The 24,327-nt window shown below is 42.5% G+C and overlaps 1 protein-coding gene across 5 annotated transcripts in view; it reads right to left on the bottom strand.

Annotated features, from left to right (window-relative positions):
- Positions 1–24,327, bottom strand: part of ENTREP2 (endosomal transmembrane epsin interactor 2) — a 407,682-nt gene that overhangs the window by 121,516 nt on the left and 261,839 nt on the right. For all 5 annotated transcript variants that reach the window (XM_024101862.3, XM_005284996.5, XM_065558310.1 and 2 more), the window contains one exon: positions 2,770–2,880. In XM_024101862.3, the coding sequence (XP_023957630.2) occupies positions 2,770–2,880 (111 nt within the window). The remainder of the gene's footprint in view (positions 1–2,769; positions 2,881–24,327) is intronic.

Raw genomic sequence — 24,327 nt, 5'->3', positions numbered from 1 at the left:
TCAAATCCCGCTTTGCCTCCAGCATTTATAATAGTGTTAAATTAATAAAAAAATGTTTTTAATTTATAAGGGGGGGTCGCACTCAGAGGTTTGCTATGTGAAAGGGGTCACCAGTACAAAAGTTTGAGAACCACTGAATTAACCCCTCTGAAGCCTCAGGGAATGCAGCGGAGGGGGGCGGTCTTCCTTGGTAGGGTTGGGAAGGAGGTAGGTGGTGGGATATTGCTCTCCTCATGTGATCCCTCCCCCAGTGGCTAATTTTAAATGAAGCTATTCTCCCCTGACATGAATCTCCCTACAGCACTGAAATTAAATATAGACTATAATTTGGCATTTGAGAAGTGAAAGGGACGGCAGCCCTAATGGAAAAGCTAACAGCTTGGCTCTTTTGCAAGCCTCAAACTGCTGAATGAGCTTTAGGGTAGGGAAGGCTGTGCCTCCCAAACAGCTTGGCCCTGCCCCCTATCTGACCCCCACCCACTTCCTGCCCCCCGATTGCCCACCCCCCTCAGAATCCCCTCACCACCCTGCTCCTTGTCCCCTCACCGTCCCTTAGAGACCCCCCCAACCACCACCCCGGGACTCCACCCCTGCTCCCTGTCCCCTGACTGCCCCGACCCCATCAACCCCCCCGCCGAGTCCTGACAGACCCCCGGAACACCCACGATCCAACCCCACCATCCCCTGTCCCCTGACTGCCCCCCCAACCCCTGCCCCTCCCTGCCCCTTATCCAACCCCCCCTGGTCCCGGGCCCCTTACCCCCAGCTCTCCCCTCACCCGGAGCCTCAGCGCGCCACATCCAGGAGCGTCCCTGGACAGCGCTGCAGTGTGGCTCCGGTGGGGCCTGAGCTCCTCCCTGCTCGGAGCCGCATAGTAAGGGGGTGGGGCTGCGAGCTCCAGCGGGGCCTGAGCTCCCGCCGCTCGGCCCAGAGCTCGTAGCCCCACCCCCTTACCACGCGGCTCTGAGCAGGGAGGAGGTCAGGCCCCACCGGAGCCAGGGACGCTCCTGGATGCGCTGAGGCTCTGGGAGAGGGGTGGAGCCGGGGAGGGAGCCTCAGCCATTCTCATGGGGGCCCCTGCGGAGCCCGGGGCCTGGGGCAAATTGCCCCACTTGCCCCCCCCGGGGCGGCCCTGGGCTGTGGGCCTTGCGAAAGGCCAAAACAGGTACTGGGGTTGCAAAGGTGCAGCCGGGGTTAGGCAGAGGCAGCAAGTCCAACCCCCTCCCCCTCCCGTCAATGATGAGTGATTTACAGACTGCAGTCTGCCCCAGTGAGCAGGGACTGGATGATGATGGGCAGTAGCCACTGAGGCAAGCTGGGTTTAGAGGGGGGGTTCCCCTGGGAGGGGAGACCCAGAGCAGGGGTACTGCAGGGGCAGAACCCCGAGGTAAAGGGCACCGGGGTCTGGGCGGGATACAGGGCCTGAGGCAGGTGAGCCACCGGCCAGCAGAAGGCGCTCTGGGCTGAAATCGAGATAATTCCCAGGATACCCAGCAGGAAGTGCTGCACAGGTCAGTCTCACTTTGCTACAGATTTGTAGCAGGAGTGTTGTAAGCAAGACACGAGAAGTAATTCTTCTGTTCTACTCTGCGCTGATTAGGCCTCAGATGGAGTATCGTGTCCAGTTCTGGGCACCACATTTCAGGAAAGATGTGGACAAATTGGAGACAGTCCAGAAAAGAGCAATAGAACATGACCTATGAGGAGCGGTGTTTTAAGGTAAAACTGGTAAATTGAGGTACACTGCACTTTTGGATGCAAAGGATCTGGAACTTCTGTGAGTAGCCAGTATTAGGGCAGACAAAACAGGGGAAAGATTCACAGGCACTCGGGAGTTGGGGTGTACCTATTGTTATCCTGCAAGGTGAAGTTAGTGATGGCACAGCCCAGAGGAGAGTGTTTCAGTGACTGAAACGCTGGTGGTACTAGGGAGCTGACACACAGCCACTACAAGGAAGACCCCCTCCTCTCTAGAGACCGGGGTAATAATCTGACATAGTCCTGGATACACCAAGAACCATCACATTCATGACAAAAGTTGTGTTATTTCCCCCTCATCTTCTTTAAATTCCTTAAATCAGTAGGTTTACTTCTGGGATTAATTTAGCTCTCTATATTTCTTAATACCTTATTAGTGTTGTCACAAATATTCTTACAGGTGATCTATACTTTTTTCCCCGCTGAAGGGTTAGCATACAGTAATCTAATATATACCTGCAGACCATATGACTTTTAAGTCATAGTATACATGCCTTGATAAGTTCATATTTATGATTCTCTGTTATCAGACTAGATCCATAGGTAATGTATTTACACTGGAAGCTTTTTTAAAAGCAGACTGTAGTAGTAAAGTTGGTAACCAAAATATTATTGCATAGATACTGAAACATAACTAACAGCATGCCTATGAAACTCCATTGGCTAGAGAAGGAGAGATTGGCTGAAAGTTTGGTCCTGCTGAAGTCAACAGGAGTTTTGACTTCACTGAGGCCAAGATTTCACCCATTGTGTATTGGTGTCTCCCTTACATTATTGCAGTATAAGCACACATTTCTAATGTAACAGCTTATGTTTTGAGGAAACAATATCTTATAAAGACTGTAGCACTTTTATCTAAAGTTTCTTCCAACAAAATAATCATGTTTTAGGCTTAAAGGCAGTATCAAATAACAGACACATGCAATGACAGGAATGAAACTGATAATTTTATGATTGCCGAAAAAGAAAAGCCTTTGCCCTTATTAAAAGAGTTGGTTTTTCATTACTCACCAACTGACAGCCTTCCAGGGAGTTTACCAGCTGAGCATTCTGACATGAGAGAATGGAACCAGCCAAGTTCAACATTACACAAACTGCAGACAGTAGCATGAAAAAGGTTATCTGAAAAAAAAAAATACAAACAGCCTATTGATTATTCATTGCAAACGGCAAAGGGGGAAAAAATTAATTTAGCCTTTAAAGTGCTTCCATCTTGTCAAATAATCATATGGATGGCAACATTTTATACGTTTTAAAGAATAACATAAAACATTTTACATGAAACATTTTTCAATCTTACAAGGTCCTGGGCTTCATACCATAAGAAAGGCAATGCCGACACTAGTCTTGATTGCCATTTATTTTCCTTTAAACCCTTTAAGTCCTTCCACTCGATCTTCCATTAATAGCTCACCCCAAAATTCCATTTGTAACCCAAATATTAAGAACTGAGACCCTGAAAATTAAAGTGATGATAAACAAACAACAATAATAGTCACAGAGGGTCCTGTGGCACCTTTAAGACTAACAGAAGTATTGGGAGCATAAGCTTTCGTGGGTAAGAACCTCACTTCTTCAAATGCAAGAAGTGAGGTTCTTACCCACGAAAGCTTATGCTCCCAATACTTCTGTTAGTCTTAAAGGTGCCACAGGACCCTCTGTGACTTTTTACAGATTCAGACTAACACAGCTACCCCTCTGATACTTAACAATAATAGTGAAACGCAAATCCATTTTAGTGTTAGTAATCTAAGTTGCTATTTGTCACAAAGAAATGTATTTGTTAATATGTGATTTTATGGTACATATTAATGTACAACATTAGATACCATTATACCTTTTATGTAATCCCTGGCTGGTTATAAGCAAGATAAACAATAATCACCAAATTAAAATATTATAGTGTGTATAAAAATAAAAGTAATATATAACTACAGAAGAATGGGAAACACTAAGTATTATGAAACTGGTGAGAAAAATCTCTTTTGTTAATTGGTACTGAAATGTGATTTTTCACTAATGATCCTCATTGAAATTATCTGTCAGTAGATTTTTTTAGAAAGTGCTATCTTTAAAGTTACAAGCAAACTGGTCCCATGTTTTCATTCTTTGTTTAATTTTTATGATCTTACCCAGAGATGCTGCTGTCACTTCTCAGCTGGATGGTATGTTTTCACTCATCTGTTTAAAAAAAACATTAAGGGCTCGTTCCCCTAATATGCACCAAGCATTGATATGCATCCCATATAATCCACTGGTCTGCATCCATGCACAAGTGCAAGAAATGGTTACTGATTGTAACTGTGGCTCTTTGAGATGTTATGCAGACATGTATTCCACTTAAGTGTGTGTGTGCCCAGTGCACCGGAGTTGGAGACATTTCCTTAGCAATACCTGTGGAAGGGCAACACTCATGCCTCATGGTCACAGCCCCTCAACTGGCTGATGAGGCGGTGCCGCCCTAATCTTCCCTCAGTTCCTTAGCACTGAATGCCTGGACATGAGACTCTGATGCAGAGGGGATGGAGGGGTGGTCACGGAATACACATCTGCATCACATCTCGAAGAACCAGTTACAGTAAGTAACTGTTTCTTCTTCTTTGAGTGGATGCAGCCATGTATTCCATTTATGTGACTCTCAAGCAATATCCCTCGGCCCAGGAGGTGAAGCTTAGAGTCTATGTAAACAGAGACTACAGGACTGCTCTACCAAAGCCTGCATCTGCCCTGGAAGATGTGGTTATGGTGTAATGGTTCATGAATATATGTACTGATGACCAAGTAGCAGCCTTGAAAATGTCCAATATGGAAATGTTACTGAGGTTGTCCACCAATTTGTGGGTGCTCTCTTGCAAGAACTCTGCTTAGACAGCAAGGGAAGCAGCTACATGCTGCTAAAGGTCTTTGTATGCCTTAGAATCCTCCAGTACTGAAGGGGAGGATGAGCCAGGCAGCACAGCATTGTCCAGAAATGAGACAAGGCCCTTAACTGAGCCAAAGCCAGATCCTGTTCCAGGGCTGACAGACCTGGACAGGACAACTCTGGAGGCTCCATAGGAAGAAGGACCACCAGTGCCTGGGTCTGTGGTGGATCAACAGTCATCACTGCAGACCTGGCCAGTGATCTTGCCTATGAGTGAGACAAAGAGCAGGATCTCCACGATCGAGGAGCATCCCACAGATTCCATGGAGGCCACTGACATAGATAAGGTTTTGGTAGCCATTAGACACTGGGCCTGACCATGAGACATGTGCCAATCCTGGTACCCGTAACATTCCATCAGCAGCCCTCAGTGCTGGTCAGGTGATGGCAAGTGGGAGGATGACAACCTTAGAGAGGAACCTCAGGATCACAGAGATAACAGTGGAGCAAGACCAGAAGGAGCAAGTAGGTGGTCAGACTCATCCATGACCCATAATGAGGCAGAAAGTGGCGCTACCAATGGAAGTAATACCATTAGGACCAAACATGCTGGTGCCAGAAGCAGAAGTGAACAGTGGTACCCAAGTGTCTGACTGCACCGAGGTTGAGAGCGGTTAATGTTTCCATGGAAGCATCTGCGTGCTGACTGCAGTAGTGCTGAGCAGATTCCTTGTACTGAGCCCCAATCCTGGTGCCAGCCGTACTTCTACAACCTGTGGAAGGGGAACATTGGGGTTGTTGAGTTGCTGCTCTGATGATTGGGAGATCGCTGAGCGATGTTCAGTCGCCGAGTTGATGGCATTCATTCTGAAATCTCATTTAACAACCCCATGAAGGCTGCCATCTTCTACCCCAACATTGAGGTGCGATGCTGACATGACAGAACTAAGGGTTCAGCAGCTCATTCAATCAAAGGGGCTATAGTTGACACAGCACAGGCAAAGTCCTGGACCAAAGGAGAGGTCGGGACCAAAAGGCAGAAGAGGTAGGTAGCTGCCTGGTATGCTGCCACATGGAAACAGATGGTACCAGCATCTTTCTCATCATCACTCAACATATGCCCAGAGGCTGGAACCGTAGTCAACAGTATACGTTTTCCAACCTTCCTACTAGATACCAGGGAAGGGTTAGAAGTAGCTGCGCCATCCCACGCACGTGCATCAGCTCCATGTCAGTTCATACTTCCACCTCCCTCAGGAATAGAGTCACCCCAATACCTGGAGCAGTCTCGATTGGTCTTATGAGACCTTTTCCTTGGCGCAGTTGACAGGAAATAGCTCCTGTTTCTTTGGAGATGTGCCTGCTCCGGAGAGTGAAGTGGCAGTGCTCTTGGAGCCTGAGGATGATCTCTGACCCGATGAGGGCCTCGGTACTGAAGCAGGCGACATAGCCTGTTTGATCAGGAGCTGTTTCAGGCAACAGTCTCAAGTCACTTGAGTCTGTTTCTTAAGCCATCTGCAGATCGTGCAACACTCACTGACATGGGCCTTACTGAGACAGAGTAAGCACTATGTGTGAGGATCTCTGTTGGGAATCACTCTCCCACACAAACAGCAATATTTAAACTCCAATGAGGACATCACCGAGGGAAACAAGCTACTACAACTAACCCTACCCTAACACAAAGGGCACTATTAATTATATACAACAAGAGAAAAAATCTAAACTAGTTGATAGGTTGTGAAGTTGAGACCACAGAGCTCTGACTCCAGCCCTGAGTGGTAAGAGGGGAGGGAGGGTGGGGCCAGTACTGCTTCACGTAGCTGGGGAGGGGCTACAGTCACAAGGTGCGAGCTCTGCCCCTCTGCAGGTACTGCTAGGCAAACTTCTCCAGCTCCGGTGTGCTAGGCACACATATACTTAAGTGGAATGTATGGCTACATCTACTCGAAGAACAGCTGATGTCCCAAGAACAAAAGTGATGTGCATAGTGTGTAATGCATCCATCTCATTATTTACTGAAGAGATATGAAAACTAAGGATAGAGAAATTTAAAGAGGACGGTAAGGACAATATTTCAACAAGCAACAGGAACTACCATCACCACATCATTTTGTACTTCTAACAGATGACCAGAAAAGTGTTCAACAAACAGTGAATGAAGCTTCCCCACAACCCCATGAAATAGACAACTATCATTGTCCTGTCTTTAGAGATGAGGAAACAGACAAAGATACTTTAAGGCTAAACATTTTCATATGTTAGACACCTAAATATATATTGTATTCAGGTAACTCCTATAAGTCTATAGAAAAATGGTCCAAGAGCTTCTAAGGTTAAGTTCAACTTATATGTGCAGATATATGCAGACACAGAAAGGTAATTTCATAGTGGTGCAGTGCAGAGGGAGTTAGTTATACAGCATCTTTGACTGTGAATAGAGATGTTTCCAATTTTCCATGGACCACATTAAAATTCAACCAGAAAATGAGTCCCTAGAGGTTGTTCAAGTAAGTATATGCAATATGGGGTACAATAGAAGGTCCGTATTAAGCTATTAGGAAAGTGAATAAAGAGAAATCAGAATTGTCTTGGCCCAGGCAGTGGAGTTCTCTGTATAGTAGTTAAAAAGAAATAATAAAAGGTAGGTTTAGTGCTTTACACTAGAGGGCTATGATGGCTTAATACTGAGTAATAGCTGTAATATTACACCTTTCACCTGAGTCAGTAACCTTTCCAACTGCTCAGCATGGGATACAATACTACAAGGACATACTGCAGAACTTAATGAAATAACTATAATTTTTGGATATTACCAGTTCCCAAACCCTTAAAACCAATCAGGAGTTAGTGGGAAGTACAACTAATTTATGGCTATTCCCACTTCGCTGGTTTAATAGCAACAAACCAAGATGATGCCCATTTTCTGTGCAGACAGAATGCTACTCTGGTACTGCCACCATATTCCTTCCCCATCGTGTCCCCTGAGCCCTGGGCTGGGCCTTTACACTCACATGGCTTTTTTGTTCTGCAATATCCAGGTGTTCCACCAAACCAGTACAGGCTTAAAAGGCTCAGCCCTCTGGCCGAGCCCAGGCAATACACTCCTTTTGGAGTTGTCAAAGAACACTTCCCACCAGGGTCTGATCTCTCTCACGGGTGTGCTGGAGCAGGGCCAACTGAGCCCACATTAGATCATTAACCCTGTTTTACCCAGTGTGGGATTTGCATACCCTTCCAAAGGTTACCTACTCAAAAGTACCACAGCTCCAAAATGGTTCCACTAAAGCTAATTAACTTTGATGAGAAGCCTAAATTTAACAATTATATTAAAATGTCACAGTTCAAGATGTTATCCTGTACCAGGATTCTGCCTCTTGTATTCAAAGGGTTACATGATTTTGGGGTTGGGGTCATGTTGAACACATCTTCCAGTTTACCTTGTCTCCTCATACCAGTTTGATGTTCTGTATTGTTGTCAACTTCTTGGCCTCAGATAATCACTCCGTCTGCTACGCTGCCATCATCAAGACCACTGAAGCATAAAACTTCCAGTGACAAAGGACAAACCAAACCAAAGGCCCTCCTTTAATGACTGTCCCCCAATATGATACAAAGCAAAGACATGATCTCATAAAAATGTACACTGTATCTGAATATTTGTAGAGTAGGTCTGCAAGTTAGTCTCCTTAAACTATTGTAACTAAAGAGCCAAGTATCTTTTCTCACCACGTTGCAGTGGCAGAAGTCAATCCACACTCAACTGGCACGCTCCTTCTAGCTGTTATTGGGTGTATAAAGTTCCCCCTTGTGCCTCACCCGAACTACTCTTGCAGCTGTACAACAGCCCACTAGAGCTCGCAAGACAATCTCTTTTCCAACAGTCAGTCTGATGTGACAAATTGCCTTTACTGCCTTGGATTGCTTAACTAAAAAACATTCTTTTAACCTGTGATTTCCTCCTGGATAATATTAACAACAAAGCCTTTGCATTTAGATACATAGATAACTTTATTTTACTATTTGATTACTCATGACTGTTATTCAGAAAGGGGTGGGGGGCATTCACAATTTACATAACTTCTGACTTGAAAGGATAATAAAATTAAAATTCTTTGGTATCTGGAACAATACTGGAAAACATGTACACATTTATTTTTTGGTTCTTAATGTATCACTAGAATCCTTCAAAACAACAGTAACAGCATGAAATCAAAGGGAAAGCTATCCAGAATTTCACTGCCATATAGAGTTGTTTCTCATATACACATGGACTTTAAGGTCAGAAGGGGCTATCATGATCATCTGTCCAGTGGTTCTCAACCTATTTATAATTGTGGGCTGCAGGTTGAGAACCACAGCATATGCTCTCCTCCCCACCACAGACCCCTATGCCCAGCAACTCCCGGCCAGAGAGCCCTCCACAGAGTGGAGCCCTGGGTAGGGGGGCCAGGTGGCAGGAACCCAGGACCCTTCGTGCGGGGCCATGTGGCAGCTCCGACCCTGGACCTGGCTGCACGTATGCCTGACCCTGTGGGGCCAGCTGGCAGCCGCAAACCCTGGACCCCCGCTGCGCCGGGCTGGTCAGCCGGGAACCTGGATCCTGCCTCATGGTCTGGCATCCTTTAGCACAAAGCTGGGTTGCAACTGTGTGTTAATTAGACTTCATGCGGCCCACGGATTGAGAACTGCTGATCTAGTCTGACCTCCTGCACATTGCAGGCCAGAGAACTCCATCCACTCCTGAAATAGACCTCTAACCTCTGGCTGAGTTACTGAAGTCCTGAAATCATGGTTTAAAGACTTCAAGTTACAGAGAATTCACAATTTACATTAGTTTAAACCTGCGAGTGACCCCATGCTGTAGGGAAGGAAAAAAAAAACCCAGCGTCTCTGCCAATCTGACCCGGGGGGGGGGGGGAGGGAATTCCTTCTCGACCCCAAATATGGCCATCAGTGAGACCCTGAGCATATGGGCAAGACCCACTAAGCAGATACCTGGGAAAGAATTCTCTGTAGTAGATTGGAGCCCTCCCCATCTAATGTCCTGTCTAGAGACAATGGGTATTTTTGCTACAGGCAGTTGCCGATGGGCCACATGCCATTGTAGGCAGTCCTGTCATACCATCCCCTCCACAAACTTATCAAGCTCAGTCTTGAAGCCAATTACATTTTTTGCCCCCACTGCTCCCCTAGGAAGGCTGTTCCAGAACTTCACTCCTCTGATTGTTAGAAACCTTTGCCTATTATCAAGCCTAAACTTGTTGATGGTGACTTTATAGCCATTTATTCTTGTGTCCACATTGGTGCTTAACTTAAATAACTCCTCTCTCTCCCTTGTATTTATCCTTCTGATGTATTTATAGAGAGCAATCATATTTTCCCTCAGCCTTCCTTTGGCTAGGCTAAACAAGCCAAGCTCTTTGAGTCTCCTTCAATAAGGTAGGTTTTCCATTCCTCGGATCATCCTAGTAGCCCTTCTCTGCTCCTCTTCCAGTTGGAATTCATCTTTCTTAAACATGGGAGATTAGAATTGCACACAATATCCCAGATAAGGTCTCACCAGTGCCCTGTATAATGTCTCTATTGGAAATATCTAGCCTGATGCATCCTAGTATTGCATTAGCCTTTTTCACAGCCGCATCACATTAATAGTCATCCTGTGATCAACCAATACACCCAGGTCTTTCTTCTTCTCTGTCACTCCCAACTGTTAAGTCCCCATCTTATAGCAAAAATTCTTGTTGTTAGTCCCTAAATGCATGACCTTGCACTTTGCACTATTAACTTTCATCCCATTTCCATTACTCCAGTTCACAAGGTCATCCAGATCTTGTATGATATTCCGGTCCTCCTCCATATTGGCTATTCCTCCCAACTTTGTGTCATCCACAAATTTTATTAGCGCACACTCACTTTTTGTGCCAAGGACAGTAATAAAAATGCGAAATAAGATTGGTTTCAAGACAGATCTGTGAGGAACTCCACTAGTAACCTCCCTCCAGCCTGACAGTTCACCTTTCAATATGACCCACTGTAGTTGTCTCTTTAACCAAATCCTTATCCATCTTTCAATTCTCATATTAATCCCCATCTTCTCCAATTTAACTAATAATTTCCCATGTGGAATTGTATCAAATGACTTATTGTCCGTGAACCACTCAAACCTCTTTCAAAAAGTTTTGTAAGAGTATGCATACTGGATGTATGTATAAATTAGGAAAAAATAATAAAAGCTTCATCTGAGACTGCATAGTTTGATCGTCCTTGCAATGTATTGGAAGGCTATAGAAATATAGCACACTGGTTAGCAATAACGTTATTGAGAGCATATGGCATAACCTGATAGACTGGACTCCATCTTACAAGTACTCCTCTACACAAAGTGGAATTTAGGAAGGTTAACAAGAGGAGAGAGACAAAAGCATCAAGTTACTGTAATCCTCTACTAAAAGACTGAATTTCTGGAGTTAGGCAAGCAGATAACTTGGAAAGAAGTTATCCACAATACTGTAATAAAAACATTTACAAGCCTGGAGAGAAACAAAGTCTGACACAGTTTCTAAACAGTGTCTGTGCCGAGATCAGGAAAGAAGGTGGCTATTGTACAGCTGGAGAATAATAAATATTCAGTAGAAACTGACAGAAACTGAATCCTGATAGAGAGCAACACCGGGGAGGCACTTCAGTGAAAAGGTGCAGAAACCAAAAATACTCATTATTATTCAGATTTATCTTATTTTAGTGAATCTTTGCAGGAACAGTTGTGAGCAATCAAACATGATGTTCTTTATTGTACTAATCTACAGTCACACACATACCTCCCAACTCTCCACACTCAAATGGTGAAACCAAGAGGTGGGGGGGGAAGACTCTTCCATTCTTACCTACCAATAATATCGGCAAATAAAGAGATCACACCACAGCAAGTTGTAAATATGATGTTTATAGTTTAATTTCCACACTAAAGGAGAAAAATAAAAGTCATTGAAGAGCAGGGATGGATTAAGGCTAACCATAAGCAGGGTCCAGTAAAATGTATGAGCCTCCAAAACTCTTAAACACCTAGACACTCTTTTTCCCAGACGACGCCACCTCATCCAAGACCTTCCTACATTTTTTCCTACTTTGTCTTCATTCTTGGCTCTCCATTTTCCCTATATCTTGTTCCTCCATTGTAACCACCATATCATGCTCTTTCCCATCTTCTTCTTCCCTATCCCTAATCTCTCCATTCCATCCCAACCAGTTTCCCACACTCTTCTCTCATTCCATTTCCTCTCCACTCTTTCTATGTAAAGAGGGTGCTGGAAAGGTTGAGTTGTTTTATTCTCTCTTCTCTTAGAGATGGGGCAACTGAGGAAGTATTTCTGTCCTGCCCTTCTATTATGTAAAAGGGGAGCATAGATTCCTTCACCTGCTGGGCCAACTGAATCCACTTAAACAGCACTGCACACAACAAACTGTCACTTGCAGGTAGGGCAGTTATTTCAGGGAAGCAGCCGCAATTTGCAGCCATGTGGCCAAATTTTGCTATTTATTGCAAGCCTTGTGATATTTGGGTTTTTTCTGAAAGATGCAGCTCCTGGAGTCTTGTGATTATGTGAGAATTCCATTTAAAATTAGACAGTTGCTAAGCTTCATGGGGTTGCAGAAAAAAAGCTTGAAAGCATAATCTAAGTGCACCCCCCACCAAAAAAGAAAAAAAAACAAATTTATTTTATTTTTAAAAAAATCATGGTCTTTAGACAATCTCATGATTTTCGAGGGGCTGAGTTATGATTTTTGAACACTTATGGTGGCCCCTGCAATTTCTCTCCGAGCCCTAATGGTTGTAGTGGAAAGGTAGGCAGCAGTCCCTTCCCTTCCTTTAATCTGCATCTATACCATGAAACAACACTTAGCGCCCTAACCCAAGTATCAGCTTTTAATATATTCGTAGCAAAGCGGATGACTGAAGGACTGAAATATAAAGGATGTTTCTCTCCTAGCAAACTATTGCATTGTGGAATTCTACATAAGCGTCTACACAGCACTGGCATGTTGTGCATTCACAAATGTTGTTCAGGATGGATACTAAATGCAGATACTATTCAACCACAGAACAATAAAAATGCTTCCTCAAAACTTGTAAAAGTAATAAGTTATTATACTGCAACTTAAAATGTTGTCATGGATGCAAGAGTCCTATAATAAGCCTGTTCCAGGGGATTATCTTGTATTATCGGTACATTATGGTTGATGTCAGGTTTCATATCAATAATACACATTCATAGCTCCAGCAAGATGGCTGACAGAGAGAGGTATTACACACTGCTTTATGGCAAGTCATCTTTACTACCTTCCCTCGCAGCTCTCCTTCTCTGACAGCATTAGTTTTTGGATTGTTTGCAGAAGATTTATTAACCATAAATATGTTGAAGACTCAAACCTAGGGAATAATCAGAGTTTTGTACTAAGATTGCTCACTTAAGTAACTCTGCATGCAATTTCACCAAACTCACATCTCTCAGAGATTTATAAACTGAAAAATAAACCTGACTCACATTACGTAAATTTTGAGTCTATAGAATAATTTATCTATAACCAGAAAAGCAATGGTAAGAAGAAATAAATTATGACAATCAAATCTGCAGTACTCCTTTAGAGCATTACTTTACCTATAAGAAATAAAACAGGGTCAGATGTGTGTCCTAATGAGAGCAAAGTAGCCGGACCATTTCAGGCCTCAAACAATAACTAACAGTTGATCCAATTTATTGCAAATACATGTAAAAGTCACAAACCCTGTGCTAACATGTTGAACTAAAAAAAAAAAGTGTCCAGTTCTGACAAACGGCCAGAATGGATCAGTGCAGGGAAATGAACTCGATGACCTCTCAAGATCTCTTTCAGACCAACATTTCTATGACTCCGTAGAGCACTATTTATGAAAATCATAGTTCATTTCTAAGATTTACAGAATGGAAGGACTGATCTGATGTACAATGCTGTGCCAGTAATGGTGATCTTGTGTCTCTTACCAAGCATCAGAGCTCTCTGGTCATAATTCTGAGTAATGTAAAGAGCCATTTGTACACTTAATTAAATTTTTGCAAGACATTCTGTCTAGTAACAATTTAGCTATAATAACTCGTGTGTATTTCTTTTCAAAATTTTTGGCTGGCTGATTTTTTCCCCCTAAGAGAAGATTGCTAATCTTTCCAGTTAAACAGCAGCATCTCTTGATAGGAATCAGTTAGGAACCATGTCTACAAATTACCTTGAATTAAAAGAAAATGCAATAAACTCTTGTACAGTGTATTTTCTTCTGGATGCACATGTAAGTATCTTGTGTATACAAACGGCTAATGGTTCCTGCAAACCCTACATATGGAAGTAAACTAGAATTGTGTCAACTTCTCTGAAGTCATATTCATTTTCTGCTAAGAATTATTTAACTTCTTCAAACTGGCTGTATAAATGAGAGTTCAGCAAAAATGAATCCTGCACTTTTCCAAATAGAAAAACATAAAAGTGATTTAACTGCAGTTTATTAAATCCAGATAGAGCAAACCATTACCTTATATTAATGCTATCTTGGATTTGCAGGTCTGCCCCTAAGTTTGAAATTTATCTAAATTAACAAACAAAAAGCCTTCATTTAATGTTAGCTAAGGATGCTATAGAAATTAGGAAATGCAAAGTTAAGTATTAAAAGGTTGCAAAGTCAACCACTCAAGTAAGGTAAACTCAGAATGAAAATTGTCTATGTAACCTTTAATTTGGTCCTCTTGTTCTTGAAGAAGTGACCATCTATGAAAAGTTTGGTGTAAGTGACTTCCCAAGCATCACATAGCAACTCAAGGTCATAGGCAGAGATAGAATCCAAGTATCCGGGCTGACATTCAAATCCCTAACCACAAGACAATCCCTTCTCTTCCTGCAGTCCCGCCTCATTCATTACTCACATTTCAACTTCTGAAACTAATGAGGCAGGGGTCATACAGACAACAGACTCCTTCATTACACAACTCTGATTCGTCCCAAGAGCTAGGGTTACCATACGTCGGATTTTCCCGGACATGTCCGGCTTTTTGGGACTCAAATCCCCGTCCAGGGGGAAATCCTAAAAAGCCGAACATGTCCGGGAAAATAGGGAGGTGCTGGGCCGGGGGCCAGGCTGGGGCCGGCGGTGCTGGGCTGGGGGTGCTGGGCCGGGGGCCGGAGGGAGTCGCTCGGTTGGGGGGAGGGCAGACTGGGCCCGCGCCTCCTCCTTCCACCCCCCTGCCAGCTTACCTGCTGCCTGCTTCAGGCTCCCCGTGAATCAAATGTTCGCGGGAAGCACGGGAGGGGGCGGAGTTGGGGCGAGGACTTTGGGGAAGGGGTGGAGTTGGGGCATGGGCGGGGCTGGGGGCAGGGCCGGGGCCCTGTGGAGTGTCCTCTTTTTGGACACTCAAAATATGGTAACCCTACAAGAGCAGATCCGTTCTGTGCACTGAATGGACCAGGGGTCCTATGTAAAATACAGGATTGTGTAATTAAAGAGTATATCATAATGCATATGAGGGCCAAAGTAAAGCTGCATGGGTGTCACATTCTGGGGGGCAATTCAGACCAGTGAGGAGCTGTGCTACCACTTGCCCTGTAACCCTGGAACACAGAGCCAGCAGACAAGCATGTACTGAGTGTCTATATGTTAAGCAGCTCTGCCTCAGCACTCTGATTCCAGCAGCCTGTTTGTTACACCCCAGCCACACACTGGTATCTACCTGCCTTGGTTACTAACATCTATGTGATTTCAAAACACCCTCAACTCCCATATTTTCCCAAAACTGTGTGCTCTGCAAAGTCTAGCCCTCTCCTGGACCATTCAGAGGAATAATAAGGTTTGTTTGCTCCAAGCCAGTACCCAGCAGCTTGCCACATTAACTGGAGTTAACAATCACTTCAACTCAAATACAGCACTGGGTTGGTTTAGATTAAAATAAAACAAGTTTATTAACAACAGGACATGCGTTAAGTGATGCCAAATAAAAGAAAGAAGGGTTACAAGCAAATAACAGTAAAAGACACACATCTAAAAGTCTAAAACTTAATCTAGAAAGGTACAGCCTTTGTTTAATATGGTTTCTCTCACCAATTACTCTTTCTCCAGCATGGCTGATTGTATCTCAGTCAGGATCTTTCATGGAAGCACAGGGTAGCCCTTATCTTCCTAGGTGAAAGATAACTTGGGGGTCTTTACCTCTCTAATAGTGTAGGTAACCTTTCAAATTGATTCTTCTGTAGGTTACCCCTCCCCGTCACAAAATAAAGTTAATTCAAGATGTGAGGAAGAAGACATGAGTTTGGTCATGAAGGAGGTTCCATGCTGGTTTTTTTCCCAGATGGTGTTTGCTAACATGCAAATTGATTTGTTCCTGCAATCTCTCTCCCCTGCCATGATTCTGAGTGGTTATCTCCTCACCTTGTTAGCGTTATGGTTTTGTTTACCTTTTATGTAAATACACTCCCACTGTCTCAATGTATCTTGGTAGTACTTTCAAGGTGGTACACCCAAATTCCTTTGTGTGTAGGGTAGGATAACTTCAGCCTTGCCTGACAGACACACTTTAAGAACATAATTCCCAATATTTTTGTAATCTTGCATTTGTGTTCCATACATAGACCACACAATAATAGTAATGATCAGTATGTGATTTGCTTTCTATTGATATCTTACTTGACACCTTTTAGATACAGGTTATGACATTAGTGAGTTGGGATACACTGAACAAGTCAGGCCAGTTGAAACTCCCACTGCTCACTACCAGATACCAGTGAGCCCCTTGGTCTCTTGCATTGTGATGCTGTTAGGGTCCCAGTAGACAGCACCAATTCTGGCATTTTCTAACTTGAGAGTGCTTGACTATGCAACCATTTGATACTTTTTAATTCTTAACTTTGCATTTCCTATTTTTTATGGGTTAGTTTACTGAGGAAAGCAACTTGATTGTTATACAAAGCTTTTTGTTTGGGAATTTCCTTACTTTTTTAAGTTACAAAAATCATTGTATATTTTGTTGCCTTTGTAATCTCTGTAGAGCTCCAAATTTCACTGTTCAGTGTCATGTTGACCAATATATTAAAAAAATTAAACTATAGTAAAACAAAGTGTGGTTTTTATTAATGAAACTTCAGCTTTAGAGGACCTTCTAAATGACTTTTTAGAAGTTTATAACAGAATACCAAATAGGATATATACTGGTAGTTTCCTGCCTTTTAAAAAGCTAAATTTTCAAAAGACATAGCTCCAAATTTGTAAAGAAAAGATAAAACAATATACATGGAAAGGAGCTCCTGTAATTTTGTATCTTATTTTATTGTAACCCGGTGATGGTGGCAAACTAGGTGCCAGTTTATGTCAAGGTTCCCAGGCCACATGTGAATACTCATGTGAATACATAGCTGGAAACGGACAGGTTCACCTGTATGTTAATATTGTTAAAAAAGGAATTAGAGTTATAAAAACATGTTTAAACTTTACTGAATTATTGTAAGCTGCTGCATGTATTAATCTCACTTGTAAACATCGGTATCCCATATTGTAAAATAATATTTGAGCATTTTCATTGTAAGCTCTGTGAAATGCTGGCCTCTAACTGCAAGTGTTATGTTTTGCCCCACAAGGAAGGCCCCCCACACGAGATAAACTACTGTGGAACATCAAAGAGGACAAAAGACCTAGTTTATTGTTCGCTGCTCTCCCCTTAATGAAGAGGAGACATGCAAGTGAATTCCTCCCACCAGCTGAGTGTGCAATTTGAAGCAGAAGGGAGGAAGGGATAAAAACCTCTAACAAGGAGAAACTGTATTTCTTTGCTGCTTGGACTCTTGACTCTTTTCTAGGCATAGCCAAGAGATCCCCAGTGTTTAGCCTGGGTTAGCCCTAAAAAACATATAGAGTTTGCTTATTACAGAAGCTTCTATTACTTTTTAAAACTTAAGATTGGAAATCATTTGTGTGTATGTATATTTATGTGCTTTAACCTTGTAAATAACTCATTTCCTTTCTAATAAACTATCTAAAGATGTAAAATAGGATTGGCTACAAGCATTGTCTTTGGCATGAAATCTAAGGTACAACTGGCCTGCTGTAACTGACTGGTCCTTTGGGAGCTGGAGTAACCTGAATATTACTGTGTTTCATGATGCAAGGGACTATCTATCACAAAGGTAAACTTGCCTAGACGATAAGATAGATCGGAGTACCCAAGGGGACACTCTGGCACTCCACGTTACAGTGCCTGAGGAGTTTACACTTAATACTTGGTTGATGAAATCTAAGTATAGAACTCACAAGCAATCTGGGATTTGTGAGAATCTGCCTTTAGGTTGGTACTCATGCTCTTGAATCACCTTAGGACAGCTTGGCACACCCTTTTTGAGGAAAGTAACAATTACTCTTTGAAAAGAAACAGTATAACTTACTATAGTACAAACGCAAACAAGCAGAACAGGAGTTTATCCAAACCCACTCTGCTTTCATTACAAGGTCCTCCTAGGACCCTTGTCTGTAATAACATTATGGTAATTTGAGGTAAATTAGTTACCAAAGGCAACTATTGCCACAATAACCATAGCAATAGTGACTGTCCCCAAGTTTACGAATGAACTGGAGGGATTGAGTGGTGAGTGGCTGATGTCACTGATGATGACACTGCTCAGCCAGCAGCATACAAACACAAAATAGACATAGAAGATCATTCCACACACATTATATATACATTGGAGAGCATTCTACAGACATTAATTAGTAGCTGAAATTTGGTTCAAATTCCCCATGGCATGTTTACATAAAAGGATTCCCAAAAAGAGTGAGAAACTGAAGTAAAAACCCTGCAAAACAGAAATTTTTTATGCAACCTTAACTGCGAGACCATAATAAATTCTATATTTTATAAGTTTATATTTAACTCTCACAAATCCTAACGCAACAGTGAAGGGGAAAAACAGGTGCAACAATTTTCTTCATAGATCAAAAACATTTTTTTTAAATTACTGGAACACTTTTAAAAAGGTAGCAGTAACTGCATTAGCACTTTAATGATAGTGTTTTGTTACACGGAGTTGTTTAAGATCCTAATTTGCCAGAATGGCATCATTAAATTCCTAAGTCTTGTATATGTCACACAACAAAAAGGATCATTTATCTGGGATGAAAGCCTGGTTTCAAAGTCTTTCAAATTATTTCTAACACATGATAAATGATGGGAAAGGGAAAACATTATTTTAAGGAAACTGAGCAAATACTTTATTTCAAAGTGTCTGTCATAAAACCAAAGGTGGTGTTGTAAGAGGCACATAATAACGTACATGCACATTATATATAATTAATTATCTTTCTAGATCTGCATACCTGGACATAAATGGACTGCATATGTGGCACATGTGAACTCAAGTAACTTTCTTTTAAATCTTAAACTAATTCAGAATCAGGAGAGTTTCATTAAAATGAAAGGCTATAAAAAGACATTCTGGAAAAATGTATACTTCATATTCATTCTGTTTATATGGAGGAACCATCTTGACATGGGAGAATCATCTTTCTTGTAATGAGAAATAAACATTATTCAAGTATGTCTATCTTAGGCTATGGTTACGCGACAGAGCTGCATTGATGTAGCTGCGCTGCTGTAGTCGACTTAATTACTCCAGCCCCCATGAGCAGCAGTAGCGATGTCGGCTGGAAAAGCTCTCCCACCCAATAACGCTGTACACACCGGCTCTTAAATCAGTGTAACTTATGTTGCTTGTGGGTGTGTGGCTTATTCACACTCTTGAGCAACATAACTTATACCAATTTAAGCTGCAGTGTGTACATAGCCTTGTTTCAAAAGAGATGGCATTAATGAAGGAGAGAAATGAGTCTCACACTGTATTAGTACATCCATTTGAAATGCTGCTTGAGAATACACAGGTCAAAGAGAGCATCATTTTCATATTTGTAAAAGATATGGCAATCAATTGTCTAATAGTTAATTCTGATTCGATTTATATATAATTGCTCTGTATTTTGGGGGTGTTTTAGAGTCACTTTATTTCCTTTTAAAACTATTGTACAATACCTCAGCGTCTTTGGCAACCCCACATTTGCCCATCTTACTGCCCAACAATCAGTTCTGTGCCTGCATCCCCCTCAATTATCTGTCCCGAGCCCCCATGTCTGTTCTGACACCCCCACTCCAAATTGTGCCGCCAATCAATTATCGCCTCTCTTCTCCAGCCTCATATCTGCTCCTTCTGCAGCTCCAGGGGTTCTTAAATCCCCTCTATCCCCCTATATCTATTAATTTCCCAGACCTAGGGTGCATGGATATAGAGGAGCAGAGAGGAGCTGTCCAATTGCTCTTAGGAGGACAGAGGGGAGGAGGGAGCTGAGCCAACCTGAACAGCAGGGCTCTTTCAGCTCTCTGCTCTCTCCTCCCCTCTTGTGAGAATGGGGTGTCTGCTCCTGAGGAGGCGGATGGAGGAGGTGAGAGCTCTGCCTGCTTCCTGAGGCAGCTCCGATTGGCTGCTCTTCGGCAGGACTGGGGCCATAGGGAAGACAGCCATTTAGAGGGTTTTCCCCAAGGCGGAGCTGAAATTCAAAAGAGGGGTGGAATTTCTCATGTCATAATGAGACTGGCTCCAGCCCTGGACAAACTCCTCTGACTGGCAAAATAATGACAAGAGTTGTCAATACTTAGAGATGGAAAAAGGCTATTACAGTGTATCAGCTGTTCTATCTTCTTGCAAGTGCAGACTGTTTCCTTCAGTACATTTCCAGTGCTCTGTCCAATCTAATTTTGAATGCCCAAAACACAATGATTTCCACTGTATGTGAATAAAACATAAGCAAATTATTAAAAAACATTTAATGAAGAATCAGATCCCCAAACTGTACAAGATTCTGTGATGACTTGGCCTGGTGCCCAGGTTTAGTAACAGACATCTGAGACAAGATGTAAATTTTTTCAAATAATGCCTGCTTACTAAAGGAAACAAAGGCAAAATGAAAATCTGATACACAGTAAGCTTTGCCATTACTCTGGCACGATCAGAAAAAGGTACCAGCTCTTCTGCATTTTCCTTGACATCTTCGTCCACCAAGGCAGTTACCTTAGAATGGGAACCACCATGTCTCTGGAAAGCTACAATTGTAGAGTGTGGTGTTATCCCTTTGAGTCATCAAGCAAAAGGCATCACCTCTATTTAAGGAAAACTACTTTGCAGTGGTTCCCCTGTGGGTCCGTGGACAGAATAGGCCCACTGTTCCTCCTGCATGTCATAAGAGGCAACGAAAAGGGGGCTGCCTGGAGAGGGATGGGCTCTGCCAGGTTAGAAATTTGCCCAAGACACACCATATGATGAGCAAGTCAACCATGCCCATACCAAAAGAATAAATGGGCACAAATCAGACATCAAAAATTATAACATTAAAAAACCAGTAGGAGAACACTTCAATCTCCCTGGACACTCAATAACAGACTTAAAAGTGGCAATTCTTCAACAAAAAAAACTTAAAAAACAGACTTCAACGAGAAACTGCAGAACTGGAATTAATTTGCAAACTGGACACCCTCAAATTAGGCCTGAATAAAGACTGGGAGTGGATGGGTCACTACAAAAACTAATTTCCCTCTGCTGATACTCACACCTTCTTGTCAACTGTTTGAAATGGGCCACCTTGATTGCATTGGCCTTATTAGCACTACAAAAGTGATTTTCCCTTCCTTGGTATTCACGCCTTCTTGTCAACTGTTGAGAATAGGCCACTTCCACCTTAATTGAATTGGCTCATTAGCACTGACCCCCCACTTGGTAAGGCAACTCCAATCTTTTCATGTGCTGCCTACTGTATTTTCCACTCCATGCATCTGATGAAGTGGGTTTTAGCCCACGAAAGCTTATGCCCAAATAAATTTGATAGTCTCTAAGGTGCCACAAGGACTCCTTGTTGTTTTTGCTGATACAGACTAACACGGCTACCACTCTGAAACCTGTATAAAATTTATAGTTCTAGGTTAACTGCATGCATCTAGTTTTTCTATTACTGGTAGTATCTACTTTCAAGTTCATGTGCCTTGTGATTTCTCTCTTCTGTAAGTCTTTCCAGATTTACAACTTGTGTAACTTACATCTACATTATACTTGTAACATTGTATGTGCTTAGTTTTATTTACTAATGAAAGGTCTTGACCTCATCTTTGTCTTTTTAAAAGTGAATTAGAAGCCATTTCCTTCCTCCTTTAATGAAACAACATGCTATACAACAAGAAATGTGAGCAAAATACTAACTACTGCATTGGGCTTTGTTTGTTACCCTTTTACCCCCCACACCCCAAATGAGTAGGACAGCATGGTTCTGGGTGCACTACAATAAGGGGAAATATCAAGTATAATGTGTACAAGTATGTTTGTGGAGAATTGCAAAGTGGGAATTTGTATGTTGATATGAAACACAGGCATATAGTAATGTGCCTTCAAACACTGACCAGATAATCAGTCACTAAAATTTATGCAGATCCACTTTCAATTCAGTGAAAGAAAACCCCACTGGTTTGGTACATTCCTTCAGCAGCAACAATAAAGGACGCTGGAGAGCTGCCAGATCACACAGAGATTTGCTGTTCACTCTGCCCACAACACACTTCAGCTTTATTAAATGCAGCTGTTTACTCTGCTCCCATATCTTGATTAACTTATAAAAAAGGCATGAAGTGAAAAAGATTATAGTGAAGCCTAAAAAGTTTATCAGAATTCTATTCATGTCTTTTTGAAAAATATCACAATATATAATGCACTCCTGGCTACACACACGTCTCCTCTGTAGTAATGTAAAACATTGTAAAACCTTCAGTGATTCCCCTACCAGCTACTGAGGACATGGTACCATTGGACAATGAGTGTGAAGATCGAGGAAGCAGCAATGAGGCAGTGAATGGGAAGATTATCCAAGATTACTAAAAAAAAGACTGACACCACGGAAGGGGAAAACACATATAATGACCTGGCCAAAGTGCTGCATCACAAAGAGGCTGCAGCTCATGGAGCGAGAGAGGGGCTGGAGACCCAAAGAGAGAGGAGGAGAGATGGTGTGCAGCTGCGGAAGGAGGTGTTGACCTTGCAAGCTATATCCCAGAGAGTACCAGGAGGAAGTGCCATCCTAGTGGTGAATGGAGTACCCTGTCACAAAGTGGTGGAGAATGCGGGCATGCTGCTGCTACAAGGGGAGTCTGAAAGACTGTGCAGGTGATTGCCTCTGATACAAGGGACAGGATGAGAATCTGTGTAAGAGCGCTGCCCCGAAGCAAGTGGAGTAGGAAAGGCTGTAAAAGAGACACTTGAGGCAAAGGGACAATGGAGCCATCGTGTGCAGAGGCCCTCTTTGCACAAGGCAAGTGTACCCTCCAAGGCTGGACCACAGAGTTGCTGCTCCCAATGAAGGGGGCTGACAAGCAACAAATGAGGATACAGGCCCAAATGAGGCAGATTCTAGAGAAGCAGTAGCAACTGCAGAGGCAGGTGCAGAGATACTTGCAGAGCTATGTGATGCAGTTAGTTGAAGAACAATAATATTTGCTCAAGATCTTTCAGGAGGTGAACAGGGGCCAGAGAGGCTGGGGCAAGAAAAGAGGCCCCAGGATCAGAAGGCCAGAAGCCCGAGCAAGGCAAAGTTACACCTGTGGGCAGAGGGGACACCTTAGGAGAGTATGTCTCTATTGGGAGGAGAAGTCTAGCCCCAAGGGAAAGAAAGCAGGAAAGCCCCCAGGTGTCCAACCTATGAAGAAAACAGGAAGGGGGGAGCACTTGTTTTATCTGTGAGGAACCAGGACACATGAGGACATAGAGCCCTCACAGACAGGACAGTAGCCCAGGGAAGGGCGGAGTCCTGATGGGGGATGACAAAAAAGAGACAATCCAGGAGAAGGGCAAGGGTCTAGAAAGGGCCAAAAGGAAGTGCCAGATACCCTGAGGGGGTGGTGGAGAAGGCTGAAGGGGCCAAAAATGGCAGAAAAGCTACTAGGAAAATAATGTAGTTGAAAATGTTTTAAAGCTTTTGTTTATTTCTTAAATGACAAATATCTTTGTGAAACGCATACCTGCAAATATGTTACCTAAGTGCAAGACTCCTAATATCATCACTAGATAAATGGTAAAATATTGTATGTACCAACATGGAATCTAATGACCTTACTCAAATAACTACTAATTTAAGAAATAATTTAGTTTATATTAATGGGGTATTAATTAATTACTGGCAATGCTCAAGCAAATCTCTTGCCCAACTCAGGAAGACAAGAATCATCTCTCCAAAAAATGTTATAAGAATCAACAATTTTCCAATTATTTAAGCTAAAGACTTTGAGGGTTATTTAATTTAAGAAGACTGTTTTGAGAACAAAAAACTTTATATAAAAATAGGAGTGTTTGGACTTTTTGAAAACAGAATTTCATTTCCTATTGAACTCTATTAAACTGAAGGAATATCTCAGAAAATGAACTGAATAAAAAGAAAAGTTAAACTCTACCTTTAAAAAGTTATCTGGGATCTTCCCAACACCACCACAACAAAGACAATTAGAAATGTTGTATATTCATTAGGCAGACTGCAAATTCAGGAGCTGAACGTGTCAGTTAAGTCAATCCTTAAGACATGGAGCCAATGACAGAGTGACAGCAACACTGATCATGAATACTGA

Source organism: Chrysemys picta, chromosome 10 (genome assembly GCF_011386835.1).
Source record: "Chrysemys picta bellii isolate R12L10 chromosome 10, ASM1138683v2, whole genome shotgun sequence".
In the NCBI taxonomy this organism is placed as follows: domain Eukaryota; kingdom Metazoa; phylum Chordata; order Testudines; family Emydidae; genus Chrysemys; species Chrysemys picta.
Note: the sequence above shows the minus strand (reverse complement) of the source record. Positions and strands in the feature narration are given on the sequence as shown.